Below are 18,685 nucleotides of genomic sequence, written 5' to 3'. Positions count from 1 at the left end.
GGTGGCTGCTCCATGTAAACATCTTCCGTGAGAGTCCCTTGTAAGAAGGCGTTTGTTTATGTCCAGCTGACGTAACAGCCCGTTTTGAGAGACAGCGAGACTAAGGACAAGGAGAACTGTTGGTTGCTTAATAACCGGACTGTAGGTGTCTTGAAAGTCGACGCCTGGTCTCTGATGGTAGCCTTTAGCTACTAGGCGAGATTTGCGGTGATCGATTGTTCCATCAGATTTTCTTTTGATTCTGTAAACCCATCTGCAACCAACAATGTTGTACTCCGGTTTCTTTGGTACGAGACTCCAGATGTAGTTGCATAGTTGTGAATCAAATTCTTCACTCATTGATCCCCTCCACAGCTCATCTTTTAGAGATTGTAGCAGTGTTGTTGGCTCGTTCTCAGTTGGAAGAAGTGTTTTCTTGTTCACCACGAAAGAAAATTTCTTCGCCGGTTTGAAGACCATGCTCTTGGCTCTATTGGTCATGCGGTGAGTGTTTTCAGCTCGTGGTTGTGCTTATTGAGGAGAAGCAGCTGGTTGAGCTTGTGGTGATGGCGCATTGGAAGGTTCTCCTCTGTTTTGATCTATGTTCTGCGACAACAAAGAAGAAGCAGATGGTGGCCGAGGAACAGTATTAACTGGTTCTGAGGTCATAGTATCCATACCTGGGGGCACAATTGATGATGAAGGATCGCTAGGCGGAACCGAGATTTTGGTGACTGGCGGGCACCAATTGGGAAAGGTGGGTTTGAGTTTGACTGGAGTTGAGGTTAAAGAAGTGAAAGGAAAGGCTGTCTCGACAAATTGCACATGGCGAGATACAAAGATGGGAGAGGACGAAGGTTCAAGACAGAGGAAATCACTTTGATGAAGAGAATAGCCAAGAAATATGCACGGTTTAGACTTTGGCTCCAGCTTGTGATGATTGTATGGTTTGATCCATGGGAAGCAGAGACAACCAAAACTCCTTAATTTAGTGTAGTTTGGTGTACTGCGGAAGAGCTTTTGATAAGCTGAGGCATTGTCTAGAGTTGGTGTTGGCTGTCGATTGATCAAATAGACAGCAGTGGAGAGAGCATAGGTCCAGTATGTATGAGGCATGGTAGCTTGAGATAGGAGAGCAAGACCAGTTTCTACAATGTGTCTGTGTCTTCTCTCCGAGAAGCCATTGTGCTCTGAAGTGTGTGGGGGAGTAGTAAGGTGAGAAACACCATGTGTGGAGAGAAAGTCAGCCAAGGCTAAGTACTCGCCTCCATTGTCGGAGCAGAGTGTTGTGAGACGATGATCAACGCGTGCTTCTACCAAGGCTTTCCAGCGAATGAATATGTTTTTAACATCAGACTTTTGGCGAATGGGGTAAAACCAAATGTAATGTGTGAAGTGATCAACGAATATAACGTAGTATTTGAATCCGTCGATAGAAAGAAGAGGTGAGGTCCACACATCGGAGTAAACAAGCTCAAGAGGTTTTGTTGTTTTGAGAGAGGAAGTTTTTGAGAAAGGAAGCTTATGGCTTTTGTTTATTGAGCAATCAACGCAATGAAAGGATGATAAAGAGTTTGAATCAGAAAGCATAGAAGATGAAACAACAGATTTTAAAACTGAAAGAGAAGGATGTCCCAATCTTGAGTGCCAGATGGAGAGAGGACATTTGATTGAAGAAGAAAAGGCTGAGGGTTGTTTTGAATCTCGGTCTGGCCATACATATCTTCCATCTTCAGTTTTTCCCTTGATCACTTGTGCCCCCGAGTTCAGATCCTTGACCTGAAACATGGTTGGAAAGAATTCCACAGATACATTGTTATCAGTGCAAAGTTTATTAACTGATAGCAAGTTGCGAGCAATAGTAGGAACATGTAGAACATCAGTTAAATGAAGAGTGCGTGTTTTGGAAGGGAGAAGAGTGGAACCGATTTCAAGTCCCATTCCGTTACCAATTTGCACTTCTTCACCTCCATTGTATGGAGCATGGAGCGAGAGGTTGGCGAGATCAGAGGTGAGGTGATGAGAAGCACCGGAGTCTAGGAGCCAAGATGGAGTCTCATGTCCCTGAAACATCACATTGTACGCCTTTGGAGGCTGATGCTGATAGCCTCTGTTTTGTCCCTGATGCTGCGTGGAGTTGGAGGACTGGTTAACCAGTTTGAACAAGGGGCAACGTTTTGCACTGTGGCCTTGAGTTCCACATACTTGACAACGTCCCAAATAGGGTTTGGAGTTACGTTGATCATTGTTATACGACCGGGATCCATGATGATGTCCTCCGTTGTTGCTTTGATTGCGCCAGTTTGGTGTTCTGTTTTGCGTATGAAGAGCCGTGATCTGAGCTTGAGACAGAGGACGAGCGGTTGTGTTGAGTGCAAGCTCACGGGTGATGAGTTTTTCATGTAGCTCTGTGAAAGAGATGGGTTTGTCACGTCCATGTATAGCTTCAATGATGGCTTTGTAGTCATCGGGGAGGCCATCGAGAACTACATTAGTGAGATCCTCGGGATCAAAGGGACTTCCAAGTAGGGCTAGAGCATCAGCTCTCGCCTTGATCTGCTGCATGTATTCATCAACGGTGGTTGTGCCTTTGACGGTACGCTTGAGCTGGCTCCGAAGCTTTTTGATGTGGCCTCGGGTTGGATTTGCGTATGTTGAAGCGAGCAAAGTCCATGCTTCAAGAGTTGTGGTCGCTGTGGCGATGAGGGGTTGGTGAGCGAGTTCAACTGAGCCCATGATAGCACTGTAGAGGAGGCTGTCCTGTCGATGCCATTTGGCGAGATCGGGGTTAGGTGCATCACGGCCAGAGATGGTAATTGTCGCTGGTGGTGGAGTGATAGCGGGATCTATGTACTTTAATAGATCGTAACCACGGAGGAGAGAGCGGATCTGAGCGCTCCAGGTGATGTAGTTGGTCGACGAGAGTTTCGTGACGTTGATCATGTTGACGGAGACAATGGTGTTCGTGGCGGTGGTATTGAGAACATCAGCCGTAGGTTCGTGATGAGCCATTTGGAATGAAGAACACGTAAAAGAAAAAGAAAAATTTGAGAGAGAGGTCCTTTAGAAGGAGAGCTCTGATACCATGTAGAGAGTTATATGAATGTTTTTTGTATTATTAACGTGAATACAAAGGAGGTTTTATAGTACAATACAGAAGCCCTAAGCGTATATACATGTAGTAATGAGAGAATATGTGATTGCCATATTAGGAGATATGATTGAGATTGTGCATATCTCTATAACATTGATATTAAACTAACCAATCTTCGGATACTCACAAGACAAGTGTTCTTTCAAGTTGTTAATTTTTTCTTGTTAAAATAAATAATCAACAATTAAGTAAGAATGAAGAATGAAGAATGAAGAATGAATAATGAAGAATGAAGACTACTACAAAAACTTTATATAGACGAATACACTTATATTAGCCGGTTTAGATTGGTTTACTGTAAATGTAATTTAATCATGGTTTAGTCCGGTTTAGTACCTTACTTTATATACTTGTAAATGATACATTATGTAACTAACGAGATTGAATAATATATCTTTTACATCTCTTTCTGATGATCTTCAACCTCTATTATGGTATCGGAGCATTTTCTGCTTGTTTTCTCTGATTTCTATTCGATTCTCTAACAAATTCTTCATTATCGTCTCTGTTTCTTGAAGATCCAGCTGAATCTGAGCTTCGATTTAAGTTACGAATCAGAAAATCATCGCTATCGGTGATTCTTGATATCCGATCTCGATCTTCTGCAGTCTCTGATCTCGATCTCTACAATGACGATGCAAGGAAGGAGGATGAGGACTCGAAACACCGTTTCTGATACAGAAACTTCTGCGATGCGGAATCGATCGCATTTTTCCGCAAACGAAGACGATGATCTTGATGTCGAGATCAATCCGCCGCAGAATCTCGCAACTCGTTGTATGCAAACTCGTGGATCGAATAGCTCTAATATGAACTCTATCGACAACACTCATAGTCCGTATTTCTTGCATTCCGCCGATCATTATGGATTGTGTATTGCGAATAAGAAGTTAGATGGATTGAACTATGATAATTGGCATATCGCAATGAGGATGGTCTTGATGCTAAGAACAAGATACGATTTGTCGATGGATCGTTAGTTAGACCAGCTGAGAGTGATCCATTGTTTAAGATCTGGAGTAGATGCAACATCATGGTTAAGTCGTGGTTACTTAATACAGTGAATCAGGAGATATATGATAACATCTTGTACTATGATGATGCTGTTGAGATGTGGAATGACTTGTACTCAAGGTTTCGAGTAAATAATCTCCCAAGGAAGTATTGGTTAGAGCAGGCTATTGTGACCTTGAAGCAGGGATCCATGGATTTATCTGCGTACTATACTAAGAAGAAGACTCTTTGGGAGCAACTGTCTAACACAAGAATCACCACAGCAAGAAGATGCAACTGTGATCATGTTAAGGAGTTAATGGAGGAAGCCGAGGCTAGTCGTATCATTCAGTTTCTCATGGGACTCAACGAGAATTTTGCCAATATTCGAGGGCCAATTCTGAACATGAAGCCTCGTCCCAGCCTTACTGAGATATACAACATGCTTGACCAGGATGAAAGCTAGTGAATTGTAGGATCTGCTTAACGAGTGGCAAACCATCATGCTGCTTTCCAAGTTCAAGAGTCACTCAACCCGGAGAATAATCAAGTTCTTGCTTCTCAAGGACCTTATCACAAGGTGAAGTGCTCTTTCTGCTCTAGACTTGGTCATACAGTTGACAAGTGTTACAAGAAGCATGGATATCCTCCTGGAATGTTCAAAGGAAAGAAACTTACTGCTATTGCCTCAACAAACATGGCACTTACACAGTCGGTTAATACGAATGAAGAAGTTTCCTGCGAACAACTCTCCAAAGTCTATGATCTCTTACTTGAGTTCTCAACTCCAATCTCCTAATGTCACATCCACTACTGAGAAAGATACTGCTTCGACTTCAGCTTATGCTCCTATAATTTCATAGATTACAGGAAGCCTTTCCGGTAACTTCATATCTCTTTACAACCATTCCTATCACGACATGCTTATATCTTCCACTTCAAAAGAAACAAATGTGTCTCTTAGAGCTTGGATTATATACTCAGGAGCTATGCAAATGTTATTCATGATAGGAACTTGTTTACTGATTACAAACCCTTAGACAAAACCTATGTCAACCTTCCTAATGGCTATACTGTTACTATAGTTGGGGTAAGATGCATTCATTTGACTGATTCTATTACACTTTTCAATGTTCTTTTCATTCCGGATTTCAGATTCAATTTGTTAAGCGTGAGTGTTTTAACTAAACCATTGAATTCTGAAGTTTCTTTCACTACTAATGATTGATTTATCCAGGAACTTACTCAGGCATTGATGATTGGTCAAAGTAGTCAAGTTCGCAACTTATATGTCTTGGATGTCAAGAATAAACATAGATCTTTATCTTTTCAAAGTATGTCATCTGTTTCTGTTGTCGTGGATTCTCTTACTTGGCATAAGCATTTAGGTCATCCGTAAAAATCTAAAATTGATACATTGTCTAATGTTCTACATATTCCAAATTCAAAACTTAATAAAGATCATTCTGATTTGTGTCATGTTTGCCATTTATCGAAACATAAACACTTACCTTTCAAATTTCGACAAAATATTAGGAAGAATGCTTTCGGTTTGTTACATATAGATACTTGGGGTCCTTTTGCTGAACCTACTGTTGATAATTCAAAGTATTTCTTGACTATAGTTGATGATTTTAGCAGAGCCACTTGGGTTTTCTTGATGCGTGCCAAGTCTGATGTTATACAAATATTCCATGATTTTGTTAAGATGGTAGAAAATCAATATAATGTGAATGTTAAGGCTGTTAGATCAGACAATGCAAATTAACTAAAATTCACTGAATTCTTTGCCGCTAGAGGAATCATTTCACATCATTCATGTCCTGAAACACCTGAACAAAATTCTGTAGTGGAAAGAAAGCATCAACATATATTGAATGTTGCTAGAGCATTATTATTTTAGTCTATTGTACCTTTGCAATTTTAGGGTGATTGTGTTTTGACTGCGGTTTTTCTTTTAAATCGTTTACCTTCTCCTGTTTTGGAACATAAATCACCTTTTGAAAAGCTAACTGGTAAACAACCCGATTATGAAAACCTAAAAACCTTTGGATGCTTAATTATGTTAGTACTTCAACTAAGAATAGGCATAAGTTTGATCGTAGAGCTAAGGCTTGTGTCTTCCTAGGATATCCTTTGGGGTACAAGGGTTATAAGCTTCTAGAAATAGAGACACATTCTGTTTCTGTCTCTCGTCATGTGATTTTTCATGAGAATATCTTTCCCTTTGCATTATCATCTCTAAATGATAATGTCAAATCTTTCTTTCCTCATGCTTCCTCACCTGCTGTCCCTGATGCTGTGTTCTCTAAACCAGCATCTTCCGATGCACATCTTCATAATGATGTGTCATCTTCTGACGTTCTTCCCTCTGTAAGTCATTCAATTCGAAACAAGAAACAATCTTCTCATTTGCAGGACTACTTTTGTTCAAATGTTTCTTCTTCCTCTTGCACCTCTTATCCTATGGAAAATTACATTTCATATTATGCTTTATCAGAATCGTTTCTTTCTTTTATAAACACCACCACAAAATCCAAAGATCCTCAAAAATATTCAGAAGCAATGCTAGATCAGTTATGGCGTGACACTATGAAGGAAGAGAAGGACCAAGACTTGGAGTGTTTGCACATTACCACCTGATAAGAAGCCCATTGGTTTTAAATGGCTTTATAAGACCAATTACCATGCAGATGGTACTGAAGAGAGGAAGAAGGGTCGTCTAGTCGGTAAAGGGTACACTCAAGAAGAAGGCGTAGACTATCAAGAAACCTTTCCCCTTGTGGCTAAACTTAGCACTGTACGGGTTCTCATTGATGTCGTAGCTAAGATGAATTGGTCTCTCACTCAGTTGGACATTTCCAATGCATTCTTAAATGGTGATCTCGAGGAGGAGATTTACATGAAACTTCTCCATGATTATAAAGAGCTAACAGGTGTTTTAGTCCCTCCTAATGTTGTTTGTAGATTACATAAATCACTTTATGGTCTCAAGCAAGCATCTAGGCAGTGGTATTTGAAGTTATCTTCTACTATAATGAAGATGGGTTTCATGAAGTCTCGGGATGATCATACATTGTTTGTGAAGAATGTAGATGGAAGATATTTGGCAGTATTAGTGTATGTTGATGACATCTTAGTGGTGAGCAACAATGATGAAGCTGTCAAGGAGTATATTGGTGAATTGGAATCACATTTCAAACTCCGCAATCTTGGAGATGCAAAATATTTTCATGGCTTGGAGATTGCTCGTTCTGCACGAGGCATTTCAGTTTGTCAAAGGAAATATATTCTTGAATTGCTTGATGATACATGTTTCCTTGGATGTAAACCATCATCTATTCCTCTTGACCCCACGGTTCGACTTTCAACAGAAACTATTATACCAAAAGATGGGTCGAAGATCATACACGAGATGGGAGCTCTGTTATATGAGCCTAAAGTCTACAGACGATTGATGGGTAGACTGATGTATCTTGCAATCACTCGAGCAGACATAGCTTATACTCTCACGAAGCTCTGTCAATGTTCTGCTGCACCTAGAGATGCTCACTTGAAGGCTGCTCACAAGCTCCTTCGTTATCTGAAAGGTACTGTGGGACAGGGTCTCTTTTATGATGTGTCTGGGTCATTTGATTTGCGTAGTTTTGCTAATGCGGATTGGGGATCTTGCCCTGACTCACGAAAATCTATTACTAGTTATGCTATGTTCCTTGGAGAGTCTTTGGTAACTTGGCATTCGAAGAAGCAACGTACCATATCTTGAAGCACCGGGAAGCAGAGTTCAGAGCTTTGGCTGATACATCTTGTGAGATTGAATGGCTTCTTTGGTCCAGGTACCTGTCTCGTTGCCTACACACTTATATGGTGACAACACAGCCTCTCTCCACATCGTAAACAACTTTGTATATCACGAGAGGACTAAACATGTTGATCATGATTGTTAAACCATTCGTGATCGCATTGACAATGGCATGATCAAGACAATGCATGTACGTACACATAATCAAATTACAGACGTGCTGACGAAGGCATTGTATCCAGCACCATTTCAGGATCTCTTTAGTCCGGTTTAGTACCTTACTTTATATACTTGTAAATGATACATTCTGTAACTAATGAGATTGAATAATATCATCTTTTACATTCCTTTCTGATTTATTTCTGATGATATTCCACCTTTGTTAACTTACGATTAGATAAACACCAAATATTGAGAGATTAATTTAAAAACCTATTAAAGTATATTTAAATAACCAAAATAATTATACAAATAAATACTCTCTTATTATTAATGACTAGAGCTCTTACCGCACTACGTGCGGTTTATATTTTCTAATTGTATAAAATTTGAAAAAATATTCTTATATTGGATTTGTTTGAAAAAATTCTTTATTTATTTCTTTTGGAAAATTAACATTTAAATATTTATGTACATTGACTAAATTATGCAATCTGAAGTTTTATTCATTTTTTCTCTTTAAAACAATAATATTAATATATACACAATATCTTACTCTTGAAAAATAATAATAACAAAGCATTTATATTATTGATTTAATTCAGAGATTTTCTTTGTTCTCTGTTTTTCCATATCGTCTCTTTCCCCTATTTTTCTGCTTATTTTCTTTTTAATTAAATAAATCCAAAAGCTAGTTTCAGATATCTTCAACTCCTAAGCTTTAAACTAACGCAATAAAAATAATCTGTATGACTGGATGGCATAAACAATAAGAAGTTGCATCGTAGAAAAAACAGTTCAAAATCATAAATTGACTATAACAAAATTTTGTTGTAAAATATTGACTTAAGATAGAAGGCTACATAGATCCTATGAGAGTATGAATTATGCTTGCAAAGTATGTAAGTTCTCTGTTTATATAAATTTCATATTTTTTATAGGCTCAATTATATTCAGTTTTTAGTTATTGTTGTCTTCAATTCTTTTCATATCTATATTTTTACATTCTTTTTGGTCGTTTCTATTGATATTGATTCTATCTGCTTAAGACATCATCTTTTTGGGTAGTTGAAATTTTACATGATTTCCAAATTTGGCTAAATTTCAGTTTATTTATATGGAAGTTTTATTTTAAATAATTAATTTAGATATATATATCTAACCCAATTATTTTTACAATTTTGGAGTTTTAATCTGTTAGATAATTTTTATGCTTAGTTTCCAAACATAGGTCTAAATATCTATTTTTAGAAAAGGCTGCGAATTTTTTTTTTCTATATACTTGTTCGCAACTGTGAAAAGAGACTAACTGTTATCTTGCGATCAATAATGAAATAAATGTTGATTTCATTATTTTAGCATTAGGACTAACAACATATGTGTCAGCCCAAGTTTCTTTTGCTTATAAAAATAATCAAACATTGAAAAAGTCGTAGCAGTGAGCTAAGAGGGATCAACACTGAGCCAAGCTTCCCAAGTTCCCTGGAACCTGCAAAAAGCCTAGAGGGTTGAAACCTCCTTCGGCGCCAAACGAAAGTGGTCTATTGCGTTATCATCACCCATACAGGAGTTCTCAACAACATAGCTTAGGTTATATGTGAATCTTGAAATCAAAAAACTCAATACAGTAAAAAGCAACAGGTGAATACGTTTTTATAAAACAAAGCTCGTGCAAAGTCTTTGCCACAATAGATCATTGATAAAGAAGCTGAGAGTTGATCAACGAATAAGACTACCTTTTCAAGAGCTTTGAATAGATCTCCTTCTTCTGCCATATCATACTCAGATATGTGATGACTCATGGAAAGCGTTGTGCTGAAACCAAAAAAAAAAATCACAATCAGAATCAAAGACGACAAAAAAATAAAACATAGTTCAGATATTTGACAAAGAACATATCGTTAATTTTTTCGGGAGTAGATTCACTCAAGAAAGGGTACAAAGAATATTTTTCTCGAGAAACGAATGGGTTTTTAAATAAGGAGAAAGAGGAAGTTGAAAATAATTCATTAAAAGTTACTAAAGAAAACACTATTGATGGCAGAGGAGACTCGGTAACGGAGATTGCATGAAGAGGAAACAGAGACACAAGAAAAGAAAATTAAATATGATACGTTTTTACAAACGGCTGACTTGGCGGTGTCTCCGGATTAGTTATTGATGCGTTATGTAGTTTTGTGTACAAGATTGTCGTTTTTTTTTTTTTTTTTGTTTCTCCAGGTTGTCTATTATGGTGATAAATGGAACACTGGAAGTGAAACAACTTGATTAGGTTGATATAAAAATGACCGGTAAACTCGTGTGTTTATATTTTCATATCTTATCTTCGTAATGATTTGATCGATCATTAGCGTTATTAGCGGTTTCATGTTCAAAACCTGAGATTTATGGGTTAATGTTTATTTACGCAGTTGTTAGTATATAAATTAAATAGTGTAAGGCAAGAGATATGAAATTCAGGTTTAAAATTTTAACAATTTATACGAACAATATAGAATTGTAATAGTTTGGTTTTCTAAAAAAAAAAACTCTGAAATTTATAAAATTATATATACAAAGTAATGAAATAATACAATAACACTTCCAAAGATCTCAAAAAGTATTTCTCTGGAAAATACATAACATATATCTATTTGGTAGGACCTAGAGACCTACATTTTCCAGTGTTGTGATTAACTTTATAACTGAACTAGTGGTTTGTCCGCGCTAAGCGCGGAGTGTTGATGTTATTTTCTTTATACTATGTTTTGGATGAAAATGTTATTTGTGGTGTGTGTTAGTGATTGAAAGTGTTGTTTTCGAAAGAACAGTTTACTGGAGTTTTACTATATATTGCATTTAGTTTAAGAGTATGCTTTCTTAGGGGAGATCCTAAATTTGTAGGTAGTTACGGGTTTGGTCAGGTTTTGTACTGAAGTTTGAAGCACGAATGTGTAAATATTATTAATTTAGGATTTTAAAATTGGGTCTGTCTGGTAGCCGGCACATTGGTTGGGCCTTCCTAAAATTTGGAAATTGTAGTATGTTTAGTGATTGTGTAGCTGGCTCTGTTAGAAGAGTTTGGGTATTTTGTTATTATAATTTTTTTTTGGTCAAAATGTTAAGATTTATAACCATTTTATGAATTTTACATGTTGCAAGAGCAACTTATTACGATAGCAAAAAAAGTAAATAACTGAAAAACAACATTAGCTAAAAGGATCAATAAACCTAAAGTAAAGCTCTAGAAGAGAGTGAGATCATTTGGACCCGGTGAAAAGGAGAGCAACCTGTCTCTTATTTGCTGGTCCACCATCTTGAAGAAAACCATCGGTTGGGGACTGATGTCTCTAAATATTCGGCCAGTACGCTCTCTCCATAGAAAATAAACAATAACCTGCACAAGTAGCTTCATAACAATTTTCACCTGCGATGATGAATAAACACCCTGGCAACTCAAATACATCGAGACTGCAGCGGAAAGATCTGTTGGAGGAGAGGAATAAATCTGTCACAGAACTTAGACCAAATAGCACCAGTATAAGAACACTCAAAGAAGAGATGCTGGTGAGATTCGACTTGAGAAGTCCACAACACATACATATCAGGAACTACTAATCCCCAAGTGATTAATCGATCTTTAGTGGGTAATCTCTTTAGCATAGACAACCGGGTGATAAAGGAGCCACGGTTTTTTTGTTTTGTTATTTTAGTTGTGTGACTCGTGGTCAAGGCCTTTTCTTACGTGAAAAAGGTTTTTCCGTTTTGTTATTTTAGTTGTGTGACTCGTGGTCAAGGCCTTTTCTTACGTGAAAAAGGTTTTTCCGTTTTGTTATTTTAGTTGTGTGACTCGTGGTCAAGGCCTTTTCTTACGTGAAAAAGGTTTTTCCGTTTTGTTATTTTAGTTGTGTGACTCGTGGTCAAGGCCTTTTCTTACGTGAAAAAGGCCGTTGGATGTTTTTAAGTTAGGTAGCGTGAGTATTAACTTGTTTGTCAAGAAATCTTCTTATTTTTACATTTTATTTTGGAGCGAATTGGTCGCTAAATCTTATTTTTTGGAATTTTATGTTAGCGTCTAATATATACGTTTGGTAGATGTAGAAATAACTAATGAATATTTTTTTAATAATGTAAATGTTTAGAGGCCCGTAAGTAAAACTTTAAAACCAAATCATGCAATTTGTGGTAGAAGGAAGTTATTATAGAAATGGAAAAACGTAAATGAAAGGTGAGTAAATCAAGTGTCATGAAGAAGAAGATGCTTGCAGACTGAACATGGTAATTTGTGAACGGCTGTGGTATCACATAACAAAACGGATGATTTTATCACTCTGTTTGTAATGGAATAATTGGGACATCTCTCAAGTAGGTTATCGGTATGGCAACGTCTTGGGGGTATGATGAGAATCATGTTCTTTCCGTAGGCTTTCTCCCGGTTACCTTTGATCAGATCTCCGGTGGAACATTTCCCTTTTCCCTTGTCTATTTTTCTTTTAACATGAACCTTTTTTTTTTGTGATCGTTCAGTGTAACAATAAAATGATCCCTAAGTTCACAAATGATGGTTATAAATAGGAGGGAGCATGAAGTATAGCGAGTTGTCAGGAAATTGAACAGCTTCTTTGTAAAGTTGGGGGTTTAAGGGCTGGGTTGGAAGGGTAACAGTTATGATAGAAAAAAGTTTCTGTAAACAGGTGTTGAACAACAGATCATGCTTTGGTCGTATAGTTCATTAGCATTGCTTCGATTGTATACGGTATTCTGATTCCAACTGTACGAAGGCATAGCCAATTATGTTTGAACCGTGTTCAAGATTTGTTTTTCTTATATGGACTTTATTAATAAGAAAATGCCGAAAACATAAGTGACTCTTGTAATATGCTAAGTAATACGGAAACCACGGGGTGGTGTTCTACTTAAATCAGAGACATTAGCATAGTCTCAGAGGAATGGAACAAATTGCTTGATCTGCTTGAAGTATAAGCAAGTGTTGCAGTAATTTTCCATTTCATTCACATGGCAGCTAGCCGGTGGCTCGAGCTTCCGCATGTTTCTCTGGTAGGGGCTGGTGAATACGACGTTATACTTTAGAAGGCTTTGACTATGATTACTTTGTTTTTTTATGACCTATTGCTTATTTGTAGCATTTGTAACAGCTGTAGGAATTTATTGTAAGTATATTTGTCACATTTGGACAAAACCTAAGTACTGTAATAGTTTATCTCTGATCTCTTTAACTTAGCCAATAGGCTTATTGATATAGATACATAACTTGTCTAGCAAGTTCCTTACATAATAGAATAAGAAATCTAATTTATACATTAATACTTTCCTAATAGTTACATGGTAATATATTCTAGGTGAATTCATAGTCTCCGAGATCTCCTAATAATATTAGTAAGTAACTGATGTTTCATAGTAACAGAGAAAGGAAGTGGGTGCACTGCGAATTGTGTTGTTTCTCTAGGACAGATTAGAATTTCTGTGATGGATTGTCATCCTTGTTATAATGAGAAATCAGTTTAGGAGTCTATTTCGTTATCTTATTAACACAGAGGCCGTAAAACTCTAAGAGCATCCAGTCTCACCAATATAAAGTAATATTTTAAATATATTGTAGTTATACAATAAATTTATGATCATAAAAATTGCATAGATCATTTGTACAATGCCAACTATCTCAAGAGTCTTTCAAAAAATGTTGTTGATATTTTCATCGGAGAGATTAATCTCCTCCTCTCCTTGCTCTTGATTATTTTCTAATATTTTAACGGTAAAGAAGAGTGCTCTAAGAAGTGAATTTATTCTTTTACGTAAAGAGGTCGAGTCTCGTAATATATAAAGTTTCTTTACGGCAACTTATTATATTGAGAAATCAGTTTTCACACTATATTTCGTCATCTTATTAACAAAGATATGAGCATCTTTTAGAAAGAATAATCTAGGAGTAGAACTTCTCAAAATTCCTTGGATGCATGGCAGGATCTGGAGAACTCTTATCACCTGGTAGTTATTCCTTCCGGAGAGAGAGTAATAAGAAGAACCTGATCAACTGTAAACACACCATCTTGTTATACATCAGAGATAGACTGATTTCCCCTCTATACATGTTAAAGATGTCTAGAAACTTCTTATATGCACGGTTATCGCTCCCAAAGCGCACCTGCAGTTATAAGTTAACTGTTTTAGATCCATGACTAAAATGGTATATGATTCTACAACATTAGATACATACCCTGATCGGTAGCTTCTCCGAGATCCACTGCCTTCTTCTACGAAAGGGTTATTTTGTATCCCTTGGGCAAGAAAGTATTAAACCCCGAAAGCAAGTCGTCATAGCCCTTGAACAACTCTCTTACTCTTGCTATGACGCCATTAGTGGCAACTATAAAAAACCAACATGAGACACCAAGAAACTAAGCACACTTCCTGTTGTAGGACCAAAAATGGAAGTGACAAGAAGGGTATTTGTTAACTCTGAGGAAAGTGTCATACTTGTCTTTCTTGTCTTGAAAGATGTCCTATAACAGCTTTGAGATAGGTGAAGGCATCACCTGTTGTTATCCCTCCTAAAGTCCTAGGTTTCCTCCTCCACCAATCGTGAGAAAGCTTACCATTTCTGCATCACACAAACATATAAAGTAATTTGTTTTAGCTATTTACATCGAAAAATCAATTTAAACAAAAAACATTGAAAAATCAAAATTAATTTATAAAAAAAAAAAAACAGAATTTGAGAAAAGACAAATCAAGCAATAAGGATTCAGACACCTTACGACAAAATCATTTTCCAATGGGAATAAGTAAACTTGAGAACAGCGTTCTATATGTCAAATTAATGGTCATATGACTTACTTTTTTTAGGAGAGCGATAGCTGGGAGGTCACAATTGCCGGTAAAGGTTAGTGCCTGTGTGTTGAGTGGAGAAGCCAAATGAATAAGAACCATGGCGCCAGAGATGCCTTTTTATAGGTGAGAGATTGCGGAGAAGCTGAAGAGGGCGGTCATGGGAAATTAATGAGACTTAGTGGGTTGTCGCGTAAATGAGAATGAATGTGAAGGTTAATGGCAACCTCTTAAAGGGAGTCGCATGCGTTACTCTGCTCTTCTCTCAGATGGAAAATCAGAAGTTAGGGTTTGGAGAGGACGACTGTCACTGGAGTGGGGTTGCTCCTGTTGGGCCCAGTTGTAAACATTGAAAGGTCAAAAAAGGGGCTCATATCCACTTACGAAACAAATGGGGTAGAGTGGGCTAGTAGTGCTAACCGGCTGAATGGCCCATTATACGAAACATGCAATGGGCCGTAAATATATTGGAGCCCGCGATTATTAAGTTTCTTAGCCGAAAAATAGGAGAAAGAATTGAAACCAAAGGCAGACACGTGTCATCTTTTGCCCCCTGCTATGGATGATGTGGCAGCAAGGAGAAAGAGAGAAAACTCTCCATTATTAGTATAGATAGATGTTAAAGCTACGCGTGTGACACTCTAGATTCCTTTAGTTCTTCTGCCAAAGAACAACCATATTTGATGAATTGAGATACGAAAGAAGAATTGAATTCCACTAAGGATGGTATCTTCTCAAATTTCAACTCACTGCAACAGCAATACCGTTCTCACAAAATTTAGGAATGCAGATCAACCTAACCAGCTGACCTTCTGACCCTGCAAAATTAATATATTACCCAGCATACTTAGAGCACTATTTGACCCAAGAAACAAAAAAAAAGTATCTACCATGTATTTATATAATTATATAATCAATCTCTATGGAAGGAGATTGTACCTTTTACCAAACAGTTGTTATATTTATGACATGAGGGCAAGTTTCAATCACGAAAGAGTCTCCATCAGTGAAAGGATAACAGTCTGCAAAGAAGTGAATCAAACCAATAGACTCAAAAATGAAAGTTTTAAAATGTATATTTTGCAATGGGGGAGGTGAATTCTCACTAAGTGTATTAGGTGCAGTGGGAGCAAGATGTCTCCACCTCAGTGTTATTTCGACAAAATCAAGCTTGCTTTTAGCTTCTGAGTACTTGTGAAGGTCATTGATTTTCTTACCATAAGTTCCAAGAAATCTGCAAGAAAATGTCAAAAAGAACCCAACAGGTTTAGCTAAAAAAATGAACTACAGTTAAGAGATTGTGTCCATTATGTACAGTAATCATACCTGATATTATCCACATCAAATGAGTGAAGATTTCTACATGATCTGAAGGTGTTATAAGGTGTTGATCGAGGGAAAAGGCAACTGATCGGTGGCTGTAGAAAAGGAAAACGGCCTTAAGATAATATGTCCATACTAACATTTTTTTTCTAGTGTTTGTTATGTATTTGCAAACCTGCTGATATAATGCAAAGTTACTGGATCATTCACGCCTGAAATTATATCTACTGAAACTCCTGCATCTACTAAAACAGTCTATAAACAAAACAAAAGTCTGAACTTTCCTCAACAGAATTGATAAGGCACAGGTGGATCTGGTTTTAACTCAATTGGTTTAACATGATATCAAGCTCTTTGATGGGCTCATACAGTATTGACTGATCTTTGTAGGACATGTCCCGCAGAAATCAACCATTAATGATCATAAAAACGGACAGATGAAAATGTATATCAGCAGAGAAAGTTATCAGTACCTGACCGGTTAAGAGTTTACGGGGGAATTCAACAAAGTTGCAGCAATTGCCACATGAACTATCTGGGCTGCAAGGCCTAGATCTTATTCATACGAACATAAGTCATATGAGGATTAAGTTCATAAAAGCTATGATCACCTGTGTACATATTGGTTGGAAACAAAGCAGGTGTCCAGGAACTCCTTGTCATCCTGCTCATACAAAACAACCAGAAGTACATTTGAAACCCACATTGTGTTCCAGAACATACGAAAGAGTATAAATCAAATTATTATGTTAGAAAACGATCAAACTATTTGATACAGAAACTGTTGCAGTATGTTTTAGTAATGGTGTAATGTACAAAAAGAAACAATATCTTTGGTGAGAGAATCAATAACTCCACTGAACTCTAAATACTTCCTAAAAGCTTCTTTCTTTGCTTCTTTCTCCTAAGTCATGTAGAAACAAAAAAAAAGTCTATCAAAAACTAAAAGAAACAGAGCTTTAAGGCTAAATCATTCTCTTCTTCGATCTCTTTTGAAAAGTGTTTACCTTTTTGTTTCCAGCGATGTCAGGTTACTGTTACGGCTGTGGAAATCAACAGCCACCTTACTCCTCCGACGGAAACAATCCACCGTACGGTCATCAACTTTCTCTCCTTACTCTGTGCCCTACGACGCACCAAAGCCGCCATCCTCATCCACGCCACCGTCTGCTCCATCCTACGGCACACTGGCTCCTTCTTCTCTTAAGAAAACAAATCGTCGGTTTGCATGTTAAAATCAGCGATGGCGGCAAGGTTGAAAGGTCGAAGAAAGAGAACAATGAAACCCTTAATCTACTAAAACATAAAACGCAGAGTTTGGTTAAGTGGTGCTAAGTAATCGCCATTGAAGTTTTAGTCCCAGGGTTTCCGCAAGAGTATGATACGAAAGAGGTTTATGACTTGACTTGACGACCATGAGACCATATATACAGCCGCTTCGCTTGATGGAGGAGGTGACAAATCTGAATCTCATCAACCAAAACCATGTCGAACAACCAAACGTATGATTAATTAATTGCAATAAGTCACATCATACGAAATCAGTAAAGTCGATCAGAAGCGTTACCGGGATGACGTGGAAGAGAGGATGATCGTCGGGGAAAGCTAACGGACACACAAAAGAGAAAGGGTCTCAGATGGGTCTCAATGGACCACAAACATTTTTTTTGAAAAACCTAATACATTTGGCCCATGTCGACAAAGAGAATGTGAGGTGGCAAAACAGAAGCACATAATTGGCTGATTTTTCGCTTATGTGGACAGTTTAAAAACTCACCATATTCACCTTTTAATACTTGTTTGATTAGACAACCTATCTCTACTGATTTCTCCTTCATTTTTGCTCTGTTCTTCATCTTCGTTTCTCTTCCCGATCACTCTTTTTTTCTTCCTGAAGTAAACTCTCTTGGGCATAACATAGTCCGTTCAACAAAGCCAAGACCAATGATGTCAGATTCGGAAAGCATACGACATTAAAGCGATAGTTTTCAATTTAGTTTTGTTTAATATACTCTCTATATTTTTGTTTTGTAAGCATTAAGCAAAAAATTTGTGTGGCCCGTTTATAAATGTATAGTGATGTTAAAGTATCAATCAAATATTTGGTTGGTATATATCATATGATTTCACAATTTTCATGGTACCATCGTTTATTCATTCTTTGTTGTTCTCTTCTGCAAGGTAACATCTACAACTGTCGGTAAATAATATTATAAAGATTGGACAGATAAGTTTTGTTAATGTATTTTAAATATATTAATTAAAGATAAAAAGCATTTTTAGTAATTTTATTAATCTGTTGAAAAATGTTAAAAGTAAGATAACAATCTTGTGGAAGAGAAAATAGTAATCCAAACAGATGTGAGATACGGCTGATCAACTTCTCTACTTGGGAAAATTTGAATAAACTGCGAAGTGGCTTCCTTCCAATTTAATCAAGCGTCTAACAC

The 18,685-nt window shown here is 37.2% G+C and overlaps 1 protein-coding gene and 1 long non-coding RNA gene across 2 annotated transcripts; one reads left to right on the top strand and one right to left on the bottom strand.

Annotated features, from left to right (window-relative positions):
- Positions 1–3,762: 3,762 nt before the first annotated feature.
- On the top strand, positions 3,763–4,592 carry LOC106314504. The gene is made up of 2 exons (XM_013752368.1): positions 3,763–4,108; positions 4,195–4,592. The coding sequence occupies exons 1-2, from the start codon at positions 3,763–3,765 to the stop codon at positions 4,590–4,592; spliced, it is 744 nt and encodes a 247-aa protein (XP_013607822.1).
- A 9,261-nt stretch (positions 4,593–13,853) lies between these two features.
- On the bottom strand, positions 13,854–15,211 carry LOC106316748. Its single transcript, XR_001264948.1, has 4 exons — positions 14,922–15,211; positions 14,562–14,685; positions 14,302–14,451; positions 13,854–14,229 (listed from the first exon to the last, which is right to left on the bottom strand). It is a non-coding gene; the product is annotated as an uncharacterized LOC106316748 (long non-coding RNA).
- Positions 15,212–18,685: the final 3,474 nt, after the last annotated feature.

Source organism: Brassica oleracea, chromosome C9 (assembly GCF_000695525.1).
Source record: "Brassica oleracea var. oleracea cultivar TO1000 chromosome C9, BOL, whole genome shotgun sequence".
NCBI classification, from domain to species: domain Eukaryota; kingdom Viridiplantae; phylum Streptophyta; class Magnoliopsida; order Brassicales; family Brassicaceae; genus Brassica; species Brassica oleracea.
This window is presented reverse-complemented; position numbering and strand designations above follow the sequence as displayed.